Raw genomic sequence first — 17,936 nt, 5'->3', positions numbered from 1 at the left:
TCAAGTTCACAGAGTGGGACATCATGCTCAGTCCTGAATCCATACTATCTGACTCTTCCGACTATTCATATCTGTTGTAGGATAAGTGGGTTTGAATGGAAACTGGTTCCAAATGAATAAGAACTGCTGCTTTGTTTAGAAATGTCTTATTGCAAGTTTGGACCGACTATGTTTACATCTACATCACTGGCAACTTGCGGTTGTATAAGTATGGTCTATGTGGCAGATAGGAGATAAAGGATTCATTTTACAAAATAAAGTTATGATACAAAAGGAGGGAAAACAGAACAACCAGGCAAAGCAGGCAACTGCTTCTGGTTCTCAGACTCTTAGGTGGTCCAAAGGCTGTCTAGCAATTGGTTTGTTGTGATATGATTAATCAATAGATTGTCTGGTAATAGGCTAAAGCACAACATAAACTGAAATCATAAGGGCCTTAAGATGGCTGCTGCGTTTTTACCCATTATGTCCTGTCTTGTATAAACCTGTGTGAAAATCTAGTTCAAATAGTGCAGAATGTGTTGGCAAATAGTTGCTTATTTACACATTGAGGAGACATGGAGCAACATGAGCTCCTTTTACCTCAGTTTTTTGTCTCCACCAACTCCTGAGGGGAATAACTGTTTTTTTCAACAGCTATTGTTCCTTTGTGTACGTTAGCTAATTGCTAACTTTGTCTGTCTGCTGTTTGATGTTGCACAGGTAACATGCAGTGGGTTTATCAGATTTTGTCTTTAGCCGAAAATGGCTGTGTCTGAAAAGAACGCTGATGAGAGCAATGAGAGTGAACCAGAACGGGAAGCTTGCCAGCAGTAAAATCAAAACAATGAGCTGAAAGATGCTGAAACTGTTAGTAGAGAAGCTGTCTGTCTGTAGAGCTGAGCACAGTTGGAGACTATTCTCTGTAGGTTCATCACTATGAGCCACACTTGTCACATACAAGTAGTTATGTTATCCACTGTTGATGTAAAAATATTGATCATAGCTGCTTTCATTTTTTTCAGTTGAATGAACACTGGTGCGTAATACCACAAATGTACTGACACACTGTGAACCAGAGCCAGATAGTATTCCAGCTGACCTAATGGGTACTTAAACCAAACAGGGTACATATACAGTGCAAACAGAGTGTGAGGAATAGGAGGTCAATAGGGACAATAGCTCTTTTTGCCTTTGGGCCCAACAGCAGGTTAATCTAGCCATAATGATAGAGAAAACAAACCAAAACGCTTTTCTGCCACTGTCCATCTAAGATGAGTACTAAGTATTTACTGCAGCATGGTTCTGTATAAAAATGAATGTTAGCATGTCCAACCCAAGGATTCGACAAAAACTACTAAAGTCTCTGCCCAAATACAGATCGAGTGACTAATAGCTTTTTTTCTCTCCACTGACGTGTGTTTTTGTTCTTGCTAACGTAGCTCAGCAAGCCGCCAACTGGACAGATGTAGCTGAATCATGGAAGATTTATCTGTCATTTAGTTTATTACATTTATTTGTCAGGGACCATGTACAAAAGAAAACATTCATCTCACACAAGGGGAAGAGATGTACTGTACCAGATTGAGCTGCTAGCTAATTTCCATCTGCAGTCTCGTCTTGTCAACGTTGATCATTCTTGATCTCTGCATTAAAAACTGAGTCACATTCAAGTTGCAAGTTTCAGGGTCTTTTTTTTTTTTAAATTTTATCTCGTATCCATGTAATATAAACGGGAACTGATTCTAAACACCACTGGGAAACTTTCAGTTGCAGCGCGGCCACTGAGACACAAACATCCTTTGCTTACTTTGAGGTGGAAAGGAAAACGGATGGCATGAAGAGGGAGTGAGAGGAGAAGAAAGAGAGCACTTTCGACCCTGACGTTCTGTACCTTCAATGTGTTCACACACTTCCTAGAGCTGATAAATTTGTCCTTTTTGGTTGTTTTCTGTCAGAGAATCTGTTCCACATTTGTTGCTGCTTACAGTAAGAAAATCAATTTCAGTCTTCCTTGTCATCAGTCTCTGATTTTGTTGAGTGCAAACTCAGGTTCACAGTGTTCATGAGTGTGTATATGCATGTGTGTGTGTTTACATTGAATAACACCCTCAAGCATGCCAGCAGTAGGATCCCAAGCCCTTGACTAAACCGTGGGCTCCTAATCCTCTCTGATGACACATAATTTTCACTCTGTGGTTTCTCAGGCCCCCGCTCATGCTCACTAAGACACACATACACACACAGAGTGCACAAGTTGCCAAGGCAACTCATAAGCGCTTGGGATGAATGAAGAGAAGAGGAGGATGAGATCACCGGTATCTTGTTTCGTTGTTGCGGTACAGAAGCCCTCAACTTCCCCTCTCAGCCAGACGAGTTAATGAGGTCTGTCCTGCTGTGAAGCTTAAAGGTCCCGTCCAGAATCACAGTTTAGCTCCACACATCACCCCGACACTCACACACTGCTGTCCGAGTTGCTTAGGTTTCACTCGCTAAAAACTGCCAATTTATAACTGGACTGACAAAAAAAGATTTAACAGATGTAACCTCCACCTCTGGTGGCCATATTGGAGATTTGTGTCTGTTAACAATAACCATGATAACAGATGTGTCTGAACAGATACAAGAAAAATAGTTTCTATCTGTTTCTGATTGGGAACCATTACTAATCCTTTTGATTGATTTCGTGTTTAGATATCGGTTTCAGTTCAGATATCCCAACTACAGTATAAACACAGTATGTTGATTCTAACTATGTTTTGAGCACATGAAATATGCTACTAAACTTGCTTGAGTTTTGAGTGTGGGGTTCAGGAATATCTTCCCATAACCCAATATAATCAAAATTGATAACTTACAGCTTACAAAAAGTCAAAATATTACTAATGTTGGCGTAATATTTTAAATAGGTAAGTAACAAAAAATAAAAAACAGTGTGAACTCTTCCTGAAGTTATCACAATTTAAATTGGCAGTATAATTTCCTCAATGTAAAATGGTAGCAAACATTTACTTCTGTACACTAACTGTCATACTAGCACACTTTGAACACTGACTAAATACATGTATATGATGTCCATTGTGTAGCTTATGCACACAACTGCTCGAGACAAAGTTTAGGCAGACAGTAACTTGCATGGGCACTGCTTTCTTTGCAAGCAATGACAGATATGCAGCATAGATCTTATCCTATGAGCCAACATTGCAGAAACAGCTTAAGGAAAACCCTGAAAACGTTTTTATCGCATCTCATAAATCGGTAGCTGGATTTATGAAATCATTTGTAAAAAGTAAATGACTGAATAAAAACAATTCATTTATATACACAAAATATTTAGCAAGCCTATAAATCTACAGTATAGAAAATTTTCTGACGAACATTTCTCGGCTTACTAAATTTTGGATGTACAGAAAAAGCCACACGGTGATGAAAAAAAGTGCTGTGGGATGATTATCATTTTCTATATGAAGAGCTAAACTTTAACAGGGTTCAACTGAGCTGTGGGAGAGTATCAACAAGTGCAAAACATATATAGGTAGATGATGTTCTATATGTGCTGTAGCTGATGAAGATATCAAGCACATGACGGGAGGGTTATTAACCTGGGGCCTGCTAACCCTCTCAACATAAGGACCCTGATGATGTGAGTATTCCAAAAACATATCTTTTTCTATGGAGCTCTCTGGGGAATATTTTCATCTAGTAACTTGGTCACCAGGGATTAATGTCTGTTTCCTATAGTTATTTTGTAGCATAACAAGTGAGGGCTAGCAAAAGTCATTTTGAAAACAGGTTTTGAGTGAACATGTTCAGCCTTTCTGGTGCGTCATACATTTCTGTCTGCTTCCTTTGTCTTTAATCGCAAATCTGGAACAAAACTGCACAGACGCTGTACTTTGAGTCATACTGGAACCTGAAAGTCTCAGATATTATTTTCTGTCAGAAACTTCTGACTTTCAAGAGTCTAAATATACACAACGAACTTATCCACATAAAAATCTCAGACTGAGAATTACAGCTTAGCCTGGCCTCAATGAACTGAAAGTAAATAAACAAAAAAAAAAAGCATGGCTGCATCAGTAAAACTGGGACTTTGCTCTCCAAACTCAAAGCTCCTTACTCACTCAGTTCCTCAGTCAATGTTTGCCTTTTCTCTCGAAGCAGAAGTAGGCGGATATTGGTCTTGCTATCTCAATAGAGTAAAGGTTTTTCTTTCTCCAGACCAAGGAGAAGGAGGAGGAGGAGGAGGAGGAGGAGGAGGAGGAGGAGGAAGGAGGAAAGAGGAGGAGGGCTAGCCATGACCTTCTGACACCCTGACTCAGGGACATGTGGGTATGAGAGCAACACATTTCCTCAGTCAATCCTCACACCACTACTCATCTCCTCTCACTTTTTGTGTCTCTCTGTACATTGATTCCCTGTCAGGTGGGTGCGGCAGGGGAAAATCCACCTACACACATACACACACACACACACACACACACACTTTTACTTTTCAGTCAAGAGAAATCCCCCCCTTTTCTCATATTCATCCTCTACTTCCTCCACCGGCATGCACGTGCCTGTCCCCGTCCAGCAAAACTGGACGTCATCCAGCCAAAACAAACATAAAACAGATCATCAATCACACGGAACTTTTATGGCCAGGAAGTAGCGCGACCTGTTTTTGATAGCTTGTTGTTGAGCACAGGAGCAAGCCGGCTCTTGTAGGTTAGTTCCTGAATCCAGTTTCAACTGCCACTCTTCCTTTTGTTCAGGAGCCAATTTTTTTTTTCTCTTTTCTTTTTTTTTAAAATGCAGAAGCTTCAAAGACATTTGTTAACTAAATCAAAAAGGCCCCTGCCTGTCTGAAACCCACACACACCCTGAAAGCATCAAATACTTTTTTTTCCATGTAGAGTAAGTGAAGTCAGCATTTTGTGCAGTATAACACTTAAGTGATCACATCTAATGCAAAGCGTCTACGACAGCAATTCACAACCTTATATATATATATATATATATATATATATATATATATATATATATATAATAAAAGAAACATCTACTTGCAAATCCTGAACTTAGTCTGTGAGATTGTTTCATTTAAATACATTTCAAAGGTAAAACTACACATTACATTTTTTGTAACCAAAACATGTTTTCATTTACCTCTCCTAATCTTTCCACAGATTGGGAAACCACTGTTCACTAATTTATGTGATTTTTTCACACAATTAAAGTTAAAGGGTTTCAATGTACTGCAGGATTAAGTGAAAATCTGTCAGATCCTAAGTTTGGGATACTGTTTCCATCTTTGTTTGCGGTGTTTCAGCACTGCATTTCCCAGAACTCACCAATTACGCAGGAACACCACTGATTTTATATGTCAAAGTCACTTTACATGTCACAGGGAGTTCCACTCAGCCAGTGAAACAGCTGGATAATGTCTTCTGCTGCTCTGGAGGAGCATTGTGAAGTCTGAGAAAAAAAAACCTCAGCTTGGGCCTGACAACTTCAAATTTGTAACAGAAAACCTGCGTAAAAACTAAGGTCATGCACTATGTCTCAATTCCAAACTACATACTAATTCTAAGCAGGTTTTGAGTCTGTAATCTGCTTGCACTGGAAAAGTATACTCAAAATGCACCATGCACACCGACAAACATTTGAGTGTTTTTGAGTGTGCCGTTGGTGTACCATACAATCCCATAATGCAAAGCTGAAAGAAAATATAAACCCTACTCACATCTGAAAAAAAATACTAACATTGGGAAGTTAAACTGGTGACAATCTGATTGTCGTCCAGTGGCGTTGTATTGTATTATTTCCTATTAGTATAAAACAATCAAGTATGTTAAGTTACTACTGTAACTGTAAAGTTTAATTTAGTACATACTGTACACAATTAGTATGCAGTATGGAATTGGGGCAAAGCTATGGAGTTTGAAAGACATGGCATTTACAAAGCAGGGTGGATCTAACAAAAAGATGCTATCAAGGTGTAGGATCTAATGTTTTTGAGCTTTTGAACCCATCCTGGGGATTAAAAGTCAGGAGTTTTGCCTCTTTTGCATCGATTTTGACCTTTTTTTTTTAATGTGTTTCTCTCAAGTTCCCTTTATCTATGGAAGTGCAAATACTACATTGCAGGAGCAACCCATTAAAACAGTGTTGTCTGCTGATTATCTGATGTTGAGGTTTGAGTTTCTGCAGGTTAAGCCATGGTAGCGATCACTGCTCATGCTAAATACCAAGTTTTTCCACTTCTTCTCCTTATTATTATTATTATTCCAAACATACCGGAAATATAAAAAACACATCACTTCCTGTATGGCAGGAAAGATCCACCAGACCAAGTGTTGAGAAAAGCGAATGGGAAAGACTTCATGAACTGGATATTTATCAAGAAGAAGAGCAGTTTCACTTAATTGTGCTTTTCTGACTTTTCCTGTTAAAGCCTGAAATCAACACTCACCAGTCTGTAACATGAGTGTGTGTTCATTGTGACGTTGGGAGTAAAGCCCCCCCCCATGCCCCCCCCTCTTTTAAATGCCATGTGGAGTGTGTCGCGAACAGGAAGAGAAGGGGGCTGCACTCAGCTCACTCGCTGGCATGTGAGAACAGTTTCCCTTTCAGAGGAGAAAAGAGAGCGAGTTAAACACAAACACACACACACACACACACACCCACACACTCACACATACACACACACACACAACACAACAACAACAACAACAACATTTATTCAGGAAGCGCCGTCTGCCCACTCAGGAAATTCCTGAGGACAAGAGCTGCTTCCAGGGGCAGGAAATTTCCCCTCAGAAAGACCAAACACACACACACACAATCACACACACACACACACACACACACACACAATCACACACACACACACACACACACACACAAACACACACACACACACACACACACACACACACACTTACACACTTTATAACACCAATTCCCCCACACAGTAAAATGGGTAATATACCACAAAGAGAGAGAGCAGAGACCAAAGGAAGCTGGCGGGGGGTTTGCAGTCATGTACGGTAACACACACATGCTTACTCATACACACACACACACACACACACACACACACACACACACACACACACACACACGCACACACTATACACCTACACTACCTCTGGCAAGCTTTACACAAAGACACAAGGTTCACTCACACTCATCCACCCACTCATACAAGCATGCATAGTGCAAAACCCAGCTGTGAGCACACACACACACACACACATGCGTGCACACACACCAAGGAAACCAGCCAGTCTTGTTTCCATGGACATAGATTTTTTTTAATCATCCAGTCAGATATTTCTGCTCTTGCAGCCACTGTTATTCTTTGTATTTCATGCACGTTTATTGAAAAATAATAGGCTTTGTGTTTCGGACCTTTAAATAATGAAGTGTTTTCTCTGTGACTAACTCTCAGTTGCGTCATATTGAGAGTATGTAACCGTCATATCGAGCAATGTTGCTGGAGTCGCGACTGAATTAAAGCCCAACAAATCCAGTTCGTTGGTTAGCATCTGCACTGCTCTGTTGTGTGTGCTGGCCAAAACTCTGCCAGGCCTTTTAGTTCTTGTCTCGCTTTTGACACATACAGCGCTTTTGACACATACAGACAAACAAAGAAAAACATCATGGGTGGTTGACAGCACTCCTCCACTAGCTGTTTAAAGCTGCAAACATATTTGCACACAGACTCATCTTCCTAGATGACTCCTTACGCAAGCTGTTTCATGTGGAGTTCTTTAAAGCCACAACTGAATAAAAAAAAATTTTTTTTTTTTTACACTGTTACCTGATTTAATGTAATAATCTAAGAGCACGTATATAACAGCAGGCAAAAAAAAAACAACTTTACAAATGTGTAATTAATGTTTGTTAGGGTTAGGTTTAGGGGGTTAGGCTCTGTCTATTTCATGAAAATACCCATTTAATATAAAACGCTGTAGTCCATGCTCTTTGTTTATTTTTGGAGTTGAGGCGCCTGTATACTGCATCAGAAGAGCTTCAGAATATTTCGGAAAAACTCTCCCTCGTTATCTTTCTGAAGTTGGCATTGGGGGGCTGCAGCTCTGTCCAAAAGTACATGTTATAAATCGTTTGTTTACAAAAAAAATGAAAAGTAAAAAGGTTCTACAAGATGTCTTGGACAGATTTCTTGGCAAGAGCGCTTAAGAAGTACAACCTCTTCTATACATTACACTGTTATAGGAGGTGAGTTTACAATTTGCACCATTGCAGAAATGGTGACTCAGATTCTTCTGTACTGCTTTTTGTAAGAAGTCACTTCACAAACCCCCAACTCATTTCCACTGAAATGTCTTTTCTTATATTTGGGAAAGAATTATTCGAATCATTCCATTGGGACTCAGTGCTTCACTGGAATAACAACAAACAGATAACAGAATCGAAACCCCAAAAAAAAAAAAAACTAAAAAAAAAAAACCCACAAGATAGCAAAAACCACAAAGTAAAGCAAGATAATAAAAGGTGTATTTTTAGGATGTTGATAAATTATTTATTTCTAAACCTGCCTTCATTGGGTTAGGGTTTGTGGTGTGTTATAGTGACTGAAAGGGTTAAAATCGAGCCTGGTAGCATTCTTTAGTGTGAGGAGCAGGCTGCAACTCTCCCGATCTATCCACTTCCTCCCCAGGAAATGGAGAAGGCGGATTTCTGCCCACACTGCAATTTCCTCCCTCATTCTTTTTTCTTTCTGTCTTTTTTTTCCCCTCTCTCTTCCTTCCCTCTCCCCCCTTCAGGACAGAACTCCCTCTGAGTGTGGGGTTAATGGACGACTTGTTTTCCAACACGTGTGTTTAGATAGGAAGGAGGAGAAAGGACGAGCAGAGGTGTTTTGCACTGTGAGTGCAGTGACAAAGACATGTCGCTGTCTGTCTGAGGGAGGACAGTGGATCCCGACCAGGAGCGGCCATAAACTAAACACTGAAGAGAAAAAGAGACATTTTCCTGAACTGCAGATGTGTGAGAGTCTGTGTGAGGAACTGTTTGAAATCTGAATAAAACAGAGGACTTCCACAAGTCTACGGATGTGAACTGACCCATCGGTTTACTCGACAGGAAACTCAACGCGGACCTGTTGAACGTTCTTCCTTTTTCTGCAACAATACAAAAGAGGAAGTGGGCTGAGGGAGTTTCCTGTGCGTCTCATCCAGCTTCAGCTTGTACAGCCACCCAGCCCAACGCCCCACAAAAGCCCTGAACTTCACACTTAGCTGCAAGAAAATAAATAAACTGGTTAAATATTGACAGACGCATGGACAAAGCAGCTTATGGTTACTCTTTGAACATCGAGTCTATCTCTTGGCAGCGCACCGGCCCCACCTGTTCTCTCATTGGTTAAGCAATGGTTAGCCAATCTAACCGAACCGAAGCCTTGGCCAGCCGTGAAAGTCATTGTGTTGCTTCATTTCATTTAATTACACCTTTACAAAATGTATTTCAACAGATTTTTCCTTCACTGACTCACTTGATTCTGACTTGGGGTCAATCAACATTCTACTCAAAGCTAAATGAACAAAAGAAAAGTGCAGGTAGCGTCGAGTGCTGGCCAAAATCAGGTGTATCTATGAGATCTACAGTTAGTTTTCTTTGGTCTGAACCTAATTGGAAAGTTGTCCTTGTTGTATTTCCATATTTGCTTTGCGCTGATTCAAAGTGGCCAATTAAATTATTTAGCCAATTAGACAATTAGTGCTTTCAAACAAAAGCCCCATGACTTCCAATTAGCCCGTTTACTGGTCTCATCTAAAACAAGTCGGAGTCCTGCTACTGTAGCTTCAGCTAATCATGACAAATGTGTGTGTTTTTTAACTGGTATGAACAGCAGAGAAGAGGACGATACTTGTTTTATTTTTTGTGATATAGCCCATTAACTACAAATCAAGTACACTTATTATTGTGGGCCGTTTTTAGCCTGATATTCAGACTGAAGTAGCCACTCGTCATCGTTCTCATCTTAGCCATTTTTGGTTTGGGAAATGGGAGTTACATTTGTTATATTTTGCCCTCACTAATCACTAATGAGTGACATGTCAGTGCCATTTTCGGACAACACGGAAAAAGCAGTTGCTAGGAGCAGTTAGCTTAATGTTTCTCATGTCGATCGCAGAAATACATCAATTTAAAGCAGGCTATTTAACTTCTGCTAAACAACGGTCTGAAACTGGTACAGGCTAAAACATAGTACAACATCATCAAGCCAGCTGGCTGAGTAATGTAAATAAAGTTTGCTAGCATTGGCCACTGCTCGCCACCATAACTGGTCATACCAGACCAAGTTAATTTGAAGCAGCAAAACCCCTGAGTTTAATGAACTGAGTTACAGTCCTGCTTTAATAGCTGTTTTTGTAAATCATCTTTAAAAACCTGAGACGTAGGCAGCCATTGAGAAGTTATACAAATGTTTCCAAAGCATACAATTTTTAACACAAAAGTTCATTTAAATTAATTTCACCATGCTACAAAAAATTCACAGCTCGGTATCCCATTAAGTCCTTAAAATTGTCATTAAATTCTTTTGCTAAGAACATCCAACGTTCTCTGGTATTTTCTGAATTACTCAGCTCCTAGAATTCCATCACACATAATTCTGAACATTTCACCACCTTTATTTTTCAAGTCATTTATTCGTTCACGCGGCTGAAAGCAGAGACTGATTCACCTTGTTGGCGCATTCAAAAGGGTTCAAGGGCGCCTCTAATTCAATGGTCAGAATAATGTAAAGTAATAGTGTTATGTATTGAAAGAGCTAAACTGAAACATGATCCTAAAGAGGAAAATGTGCCGATATAGATGAATATAAGCATCAGCATAATTTTGCTCTGTTTGGCTTTCAGACTATGACAAGCTGCATTCATGTCTTAGATTTGGGTTTTTGGGGTCGCTCTTTGTAACTGGCTGGGACTGTGTTCTTATTCCTGAAATTCACAGGTGATTTGGACCCTTACCAAGTCAATAGCCGCATCCTCAATTAGACAAAAGAGCCAAACTAAAGGAGGAAACACTGCAGAATTCAGATAAACTGATCATGTCATGCTGACTTTGAAGTTAACCCAAATTCTTCTAAACCCCCCCCCTTCCCTCCCCCCCCCCCTTCCATTTGCTCTCTGCTGCACATTATCTATACCTCACTGCTGCGTAACTGATGGTTATTCCAGTGCGGTAGGTCTGTCAGTTCTGGCCCAGTGGAAGTGTGTATGGTTCAGGTGTCTGACCCCAGATCTGCTTCAACGCCTCCCAGCTGAGAGGTACGGCATGACTGGGCTGGCACTCATGCACTCATAATGGTGTGTGAGTGTGTGTGTGTGTGTGTGTGTGTGTGTGTGCGTTGTCATGATCGGATGTGATGGATTTTCACTATTAAAGTGATAGTCCACAACAGTTTATACATGTTGGTTCTTTAGAATCTGATAACACTGTCTGTAACATCCGTTTACTGCTCTAAACTCTGATATCGCCACCTTCACAAGCTTAGACTGTGTTTACAGAAAACCCACCCACATGGCTTGATTGACAGGTGACTTCTAGGATGAGACTAAATAAAAATACGATTTCCCACATTACCGCTTCAACCGAACAGAAAACATTTGCTGTGCGAGATGCTAAAAACACTGACGAAAATCAATCTGTCCTGTTCAAATGACCGACTGATCAATGCGAGTAGGAGTCACTGCTCATCTGTGTGTGTGTGTGTGTGTGAGAGAGAGAGAGAGAGGGAGAGAGTGTGTGTGACTCACGCAGGTGCGCAGGCAGCCTGGCAGGCTCGTCCTCCATTCGGCTGGCTGGCCTCGCGGCGGGAGCATGGACGGGGGAGGAAGTGGAGTTTGGCAGCGGGTTCGCGGAAGGACTGAAAGAGCTCCTCTCCTGCTATGAATAGACACAGAGACACAAAGCATGGCTCACAAAGCTCCACGACACACCGGCCCTGAACCCAAACAGCCCCACGCTGACTCGCCTCACCTCGCCGTGCACCCACAACAGCGGCTAGGCTCAGTCTCATCTCGACAGACAGAGGAGTGTGTGCTCCTAATAAACTGATACGTAGGCCTGTCAAGCTGTGGAAATCCAGAATGCCATACATGCTTTAGCACATGTGTTGCTTCCCAGTGCAGTTGAGCCCTAAAATAACCAGTGCACTGCTGGTAAAAAAATGTTCATCTGAGTATCTTCAGCCCCTCAGATGTCTTAGTGGCTCCGAAAAAATGCAGATGGATTTTCATCAATCATTTGGTCTATAAAATGTAATCAAATAGTAAAACAAGTTTCTTTTTCTTGAGATGACATCTTTAAATAGCTTGTTTTGTCCAAGCAACAGGCCAAAACCTACAAGTGTTACATTGTAGTGATATAAAACAGAGAAAAGCAGCAAATTTGAAGAGTTGGAAACAGCAAATGTTTGTCCTTCTTTTCGATATCTGATCAAAATTGTTAATTTTTTTGTTGATTGAGTAATCCCTTAACTGTTTCAGCCCTAAGAGGCCTTGTCTCTGCAGTGAAAAAGGTCTAATTACCACATATACAGGACAGTCTATGGCTGCGATTAATTATTGATTTCATTATTGTTTAAATGAATCCCTTTGTCTCTAAAAGTTTACAAAATTTCCCAATATCACGAATGCTCCACGAAACATCTTCAAATTGCTTGTTTTTTCTCACCAACAGTCCAAACCTCATATTAAATATACAATGATTTAACAGACATTTATCAAGTCCCAGAATATATTTGTCTCTGTGTCATTTTTGCTTGATACATCAGAATTGCATCATTATTAAATTTTTAAAAAAAATCAACTAATTTAGAGCTGAAACAATCAGTCAAATAAGGGATTCCTTCCATAATCAGTCTATTGCTGAGGTTATTTTTTGATTTGATTGCTCCAACTTGTCAAACGTGAGACTTTGTCACTTCATTTTTTCTTCATCTTTGGGTTTTGGACAAAAAAATGTTATTGGAATAGGGATGTAATGGGCATTTTTCACTATTTTCTGACTTTTTTTAAACACTCAACTACTGACTTCAATAGTGATTACAATATGGGTCATTCTTAACCTGGTCATGGAAAACTGCTCATTCCAAGTACCATTTGAACTGGAACTTCAGAGAAAACATTTAGAAGTTCTCAGTGCTATTTCCAGATGTTTTTTCTTTCCAGGGTGGAAAACCTTAAGAAACAAGTGGGGCCATCATGAAAAAAGTCAGTAAATATGTCTGTATTTTGGCACTGTTTTGTTTTTTTAATGAGTCCACACAGACCAGATACGGTAGCAACAGCAGTAGCTAACAACTGCAATACATAAAATATCACTTTTTGTTATTACAGAAACACCTTAAGCAATAGCAGTCACACGTGTACAACCATCCATTTCTGAAGTGAGGAGATTCAAATGAGTGTTTGGACCTTTTGAAGAATATAAACCATCAACTGAAAAAGTGCCTCTGTGGGAAATCAGATTGGACATTTTAATAATCGATCAATCATTTCCATCATTTATCAAGAAACAAATGCCAAGCAGTCTCTGCTTTCAGCTTCTCAAATGTGAGCATTTCTCTGTTTTATTTGACTGTGAATTGAATGTCTTTGGGTTTTGGATTTTTGGTGAGCCACATGAGAAATTTGAAGATGTGACCTTGGGCTCTGGGATATTGAGATGGGTTTTTTTTTTTTAAACTTTTTTTTAAACATTGTATTAGACTAAAACAACCAGAAAAAGTACTCTGAGGTTTCAGACACTCTAACTCTGCTATTGTGCAGCACATTTATTGAATCTGGGTTAAGGTATGAGGTTTTCCAGTTTGCGGTCATTCTCTGTTGACTGGTTTCCTTTCCTACAAACGTGGGCAGAACCTGAAGCTACCTCAGTTTCTTGAGGAAATGAAGCTTAGCGTTTGCCATTTCTTCCTCCGTTTCAGCCTGCTGTCACCACCCAGCCACTCTGAGACCTGCTGCACACCAACTGTATGTACCAGGAATTTCCTGTGGAAGCCAAGCAATAATCTTTCAGTCTTCTATTTCCTCCTTTCAGAAGCGAAAGGCTTTCTCTCCCCCCTGGCTTCGCTTGACGTCCAGACAGACCTTTTGAGCCACTTTCTACATATTCTGTTGTCCAAAAAAAAGGAAGCGGTCTCCCTTGCTTCTGCAACTGCAGTCCTCACACAGCTGGGACTCACTGCTTTGGGTCAGGTTAGTGGAAAGACGACACTGTGCTTGTGATAAAGACATTGCAGAAAAAGGGAAAGTGTTTTTTTTTCTTGACAGAACTGGGCTGCAGCATGAAGGTGAGAGTTTGTCCTGTCTACCGGCTGCTGTGGTGGAAACTTCTCAGAGTGAAGATCATTCTCCAGGATGCAACCGCGTCCTGAAGAATGACATCAGACTCAGTAATGACTAGACATCCCTCATAAACAAAACACCACAGGCTGACCTCATCCCAAATAATATAGTGTCCCCGTTAAGACTGCAACTAATAATTATATCAATTATCATTTCATCTGATGATTTCTTTTAATTCAAGTCTATGCAGTGTCAAAGAAACTGAATGAAAAAATGCCCATCACGACTTCTGAGAGCCCAAGATGACATCTTCAAATGTCTTGTTGTGTCTGAGCAACAGTCCGAACCCCAAAGATATTCATTTGAATTCATATAAAAACAAAAAGCCGCAAATCTTCACATTTGAGAAGCCAGAACCAGTGAACTATTTGCTATTTTTTCTTTATTAAACAACTGAAACAATTGATCAACTTATTGTTTCAGGTCTAGTTCCTACAGGGACTAACAAGCGATCATTATCGACTTCAATCTCCTACAGCTTTCCTTTTCCTTCGGCTGCAGCTATGGATTATTTTCATTACTGATTAATGAATGATTGTGCTTGTGACGGGCGTGTGTCATTACGTTTGACGTGTTGTAAACTAAATGGTCAAAGTGTCTTGTTATTGTTCGCAGTGTGGCCAGCAGCCATAAGTCTCAAAACACTGTATCGATAAATCTACTGAATATTTTTCCGATGAATCAATTAGTTGATTCATCCATAAAATGTCAGAAAAACCATAAATCATAGTTTCAGGGGTAATGTTCAGACTTGTTCGACCAACAATCCCAAACCCCAAAAATGAGTTCACAATAATAAAAAACAGTGGAAAGCAGCAAGTCTTCACATCGGAGAAGCTGGATTTAAGGAATATTTTCTCTATAAATGACTCAAACAATTAATCGATTATCACAATAGCTGTCAATTCATTTTCTGTTGATTGGCTGATCAATTAATGGACTAATGTTCCAGTTCTACAACAGAAAACCTTTCAATTTTAGCAATATTTTTCATGTGTTAAATCACTGAAATGATGGGTCACTTAAACTGTAGTATGTGTAAATGGCAGCACTCCTATCTCATTACAGTATTCCTTAACTGTGCAATGAGCTTCTCCAATGGTGAATTTAATAACAGCAAAATCCTACAGCACAGTATATCCCTATTGTTTGATCATCCTTCCAGCCGCTGTCTTACTGATGCTTCACTTTCTGCTCATCCTTATAAACATGCTCGCCCACCTGCTCTGATCACTTTTTTTTTTTTTTTTTTGAGTGGGGGTCGGTTTTTTTTAGGGGGGGGGGGGGTTAAATCAACCGTTTATCGTGTCACAGACAGTCACGACTTCCCATCAGAGAGAGTGGAGGCGAACTAAAAGCGTGGAGCCTTGAGCAACAGATGACTGGCAAAGCAAAACAAACGCGCCTCCACCAGATACCCTGCTACCTGTCTGCAGGAGCTGATATGCAACACTGTGAATCCCTGCAGGAATATCACAGCGACACTAACACAGCGCAAAGTGAAAACAAAAAAAAAAAAAAAAAAAAAAAAAAAGAGAAAGGAGCCCGAGGGTTACCTTGGTCGCAGCGGAGGAGGATTCAGACATTATCTCCCGTCAACTTCTCTCCTTCTCCTTCCACTTTTCCGTTTTTCCTCTCTTCTTTATCTCCCTTTCTCTCCTATAGAAAGCGGCGCAGCAGCGGCGGCAGTCCGACTGCTCGGCTTGTTGTCGTGGGAGAAGTTGTTTTGTTCATGTAGCCTGCTGTTTTCTCTGTCTGCTGGCCGGGTCCGCAGCGCGGCTGTCGGTGTGAAAACTTCTTTTGTCTGCGTGTGTTTTCCCTTCACATGTCGGCAGCGCGCTGGTTAATAATCCCTTCCTGGAAGAGCAAGACTGAAGAGAGAGCTACGGACATATCTCTCTCTCTCTCTCTCTCTCTCTCTCTCTCTCTCTCTGCCTCTCTCTCTCTCTCTCTCTCTCTCTCTCTCTCTCTCTCTCTCTCTCTCTCTCTCTCTCTCATTGATCTGGATGTGTGTAAAACGGCGAAATGACGTGAATTCCCAGCATTGAGCCTTGCCCCCTTTTAAAGGGAAACCCGAAGCAGGAAATCGCGGCAGGTCGCGTTGCAGACTCACAAGACTCAACCACAGGCTCAGACACTGATACACGCACACACACACACACTGGTTTTCCATTTATTTTTTAGTCAAAGCTTAATGTAAATGCGGTTATACAATAGGCCAAACCGCTATGCTTTAATTAGTCATGATGTAGTGCAAAATGCAACAGTGTAACTCATTAAAGAGGCGTTTAGGGACTAAATGTAATAATATCAGTAATTAAGTATTGCATATTGTTCACAAACTAAACTCCTAAACTGCTAAAGTATGAGAAGGTCGCTTTAAGGTCAACTGTTGACCTTCACTCAGGGAATGTAATATAAAGCCACATTAAAGGGTGTTTAAAGGGGCACTCCACTGATTTAACACATGATGTTTTGTTGACTTGTCATGAGAAGTAGCCTACTACACAGCCTGTGAAATGGTGGTTTATGTCTTCTGTGGTTCAAGAAAGAGCCTAGCAAAGTTTGTACAAAATAACTGATGATGTCATGGGATTGGGCTTGAGATTCAAGTTTGACTAAGAAACACAGTGTTACAAACTGGAGCAGTGCGGTTTGAAAGAAGGAGGCAGGGAGGGTCTGATGAAATACACTGTGATTGCAATATGGGAAATGTAGGATCCAGTCTTTTTGGAGGTATACGACCCATCCTAGAGACTTAAAGGTTCCCTGTGGAGTTTGTGAACTCTTGTAGCTCTATGGAGCAGTTTTTTTTTATGAGTCGGTCCCCATTTTGTTTGCGTTGTGCATGCGCACAAGTACGTACATGTACGCACACATCCACAGGGGTGATGCGATACACAGTCCTACCAATTGTTTCACCATATTCCACTGATCTACAGGTGGGTGTAACGCGCCAACAAAGGCAGGGAAGAAGAAGACTTAAAACCAGTTAATATGGATGTAAACAATGTAGGATTTTAAAATCATTTCAAAATAGTTTTGCAAATGTTTTATGAGGAAGCAAATGGATTCAACACATTTGTTAAATCACAAGGATACGCACAATGAGTTCTGGTGAGTAACAGTGAATGTAAACATAATTTTTGTTCACAAGAAAACCCCACAGGGCACCTTTAAAGTCAGGATAATTGCTGCTCTGTTGCTTCAGTTTTGACCAGTTTCTTCACAGCATTAACTAACCTAACCGGACGGGTGACAATTTCAGGTGAGTTATTTGTTCAGCACATTTCATACACAAAAAACACAACATTTTGTTTTAGTAAGGTCTTTTTTTCCACCCCAAACCTCCAGAACAGCTGTAATGCTCCTTGGTATTAGATTCTCCAAACATGCGGAAGATCTCTAGAGAGATTAACACCATTCTTCCAAAAGATATTCCTTCATTTGGTGTTTTGATGATTTCTAACACGTTTGTCCAAAGTCTCCCACAAGTATTCAGTTGGGTTGAGATATGGACATGAAGGTTGTGGTATCAAACCTTTTGGTAACTCTTGCCCTGCATCTGGCAGACGACAAAAGTTATTG

At 40.4% G+C, this 17,936-nt stretch overlaps 1 protein-coding gene across 2 annotated transcripts in view; it reads right to left on the bottom strand.

Annotated features, from left to right (window-relative positions):
• The window catches only part of etv6 (ETS variant transcription factor 6), a 28,465-nt gene extending 12,183 nt beyond the window's left edge, over positions 1-16,282 (bottom strand). Inside the window, exons 1-2 of one of the 2 annotated variants that reach the window (XM_042403181.1) lie at positions 15,905-16,282; positions 11,754-11,883 (exon numbers count right to left, since the gene is read on the bottom strand). In XM_042403181.1, the coding sequence (XP_042259115.1) occupies positions 11,754-11,883; positions 15,905-15,934 (160 nt within the window). In that variant the 5' untranslated portion in view covers positions 15,935-16,282. The remainder of the gene's footprint in view (positions 1-11,753; positions 11,884-15,904) is intronic. The other variant, XM_042403182.1, reaches the window with a different exon arrangement.
• Positions 16,283-17,936: the final 1,654 nt, after the last annotated feature.

Source organism: Thunnus maccoyii, chromosome 23 (assembly GCF_910596095.1).
Source record: "Thunnus maccoyii chromosome 23, fThuMac1.1, whole genome shotgun sequence".
Lineage (NCBI taxonomy): Eukaryota > Metazoa > Chordata > Actinopteri > Scombriformes > Scombridae > Thunnus > Thunnus maccoyii.
This window is presented reverse-complemented; position numbering and strand designations above follow the sequence as displayed.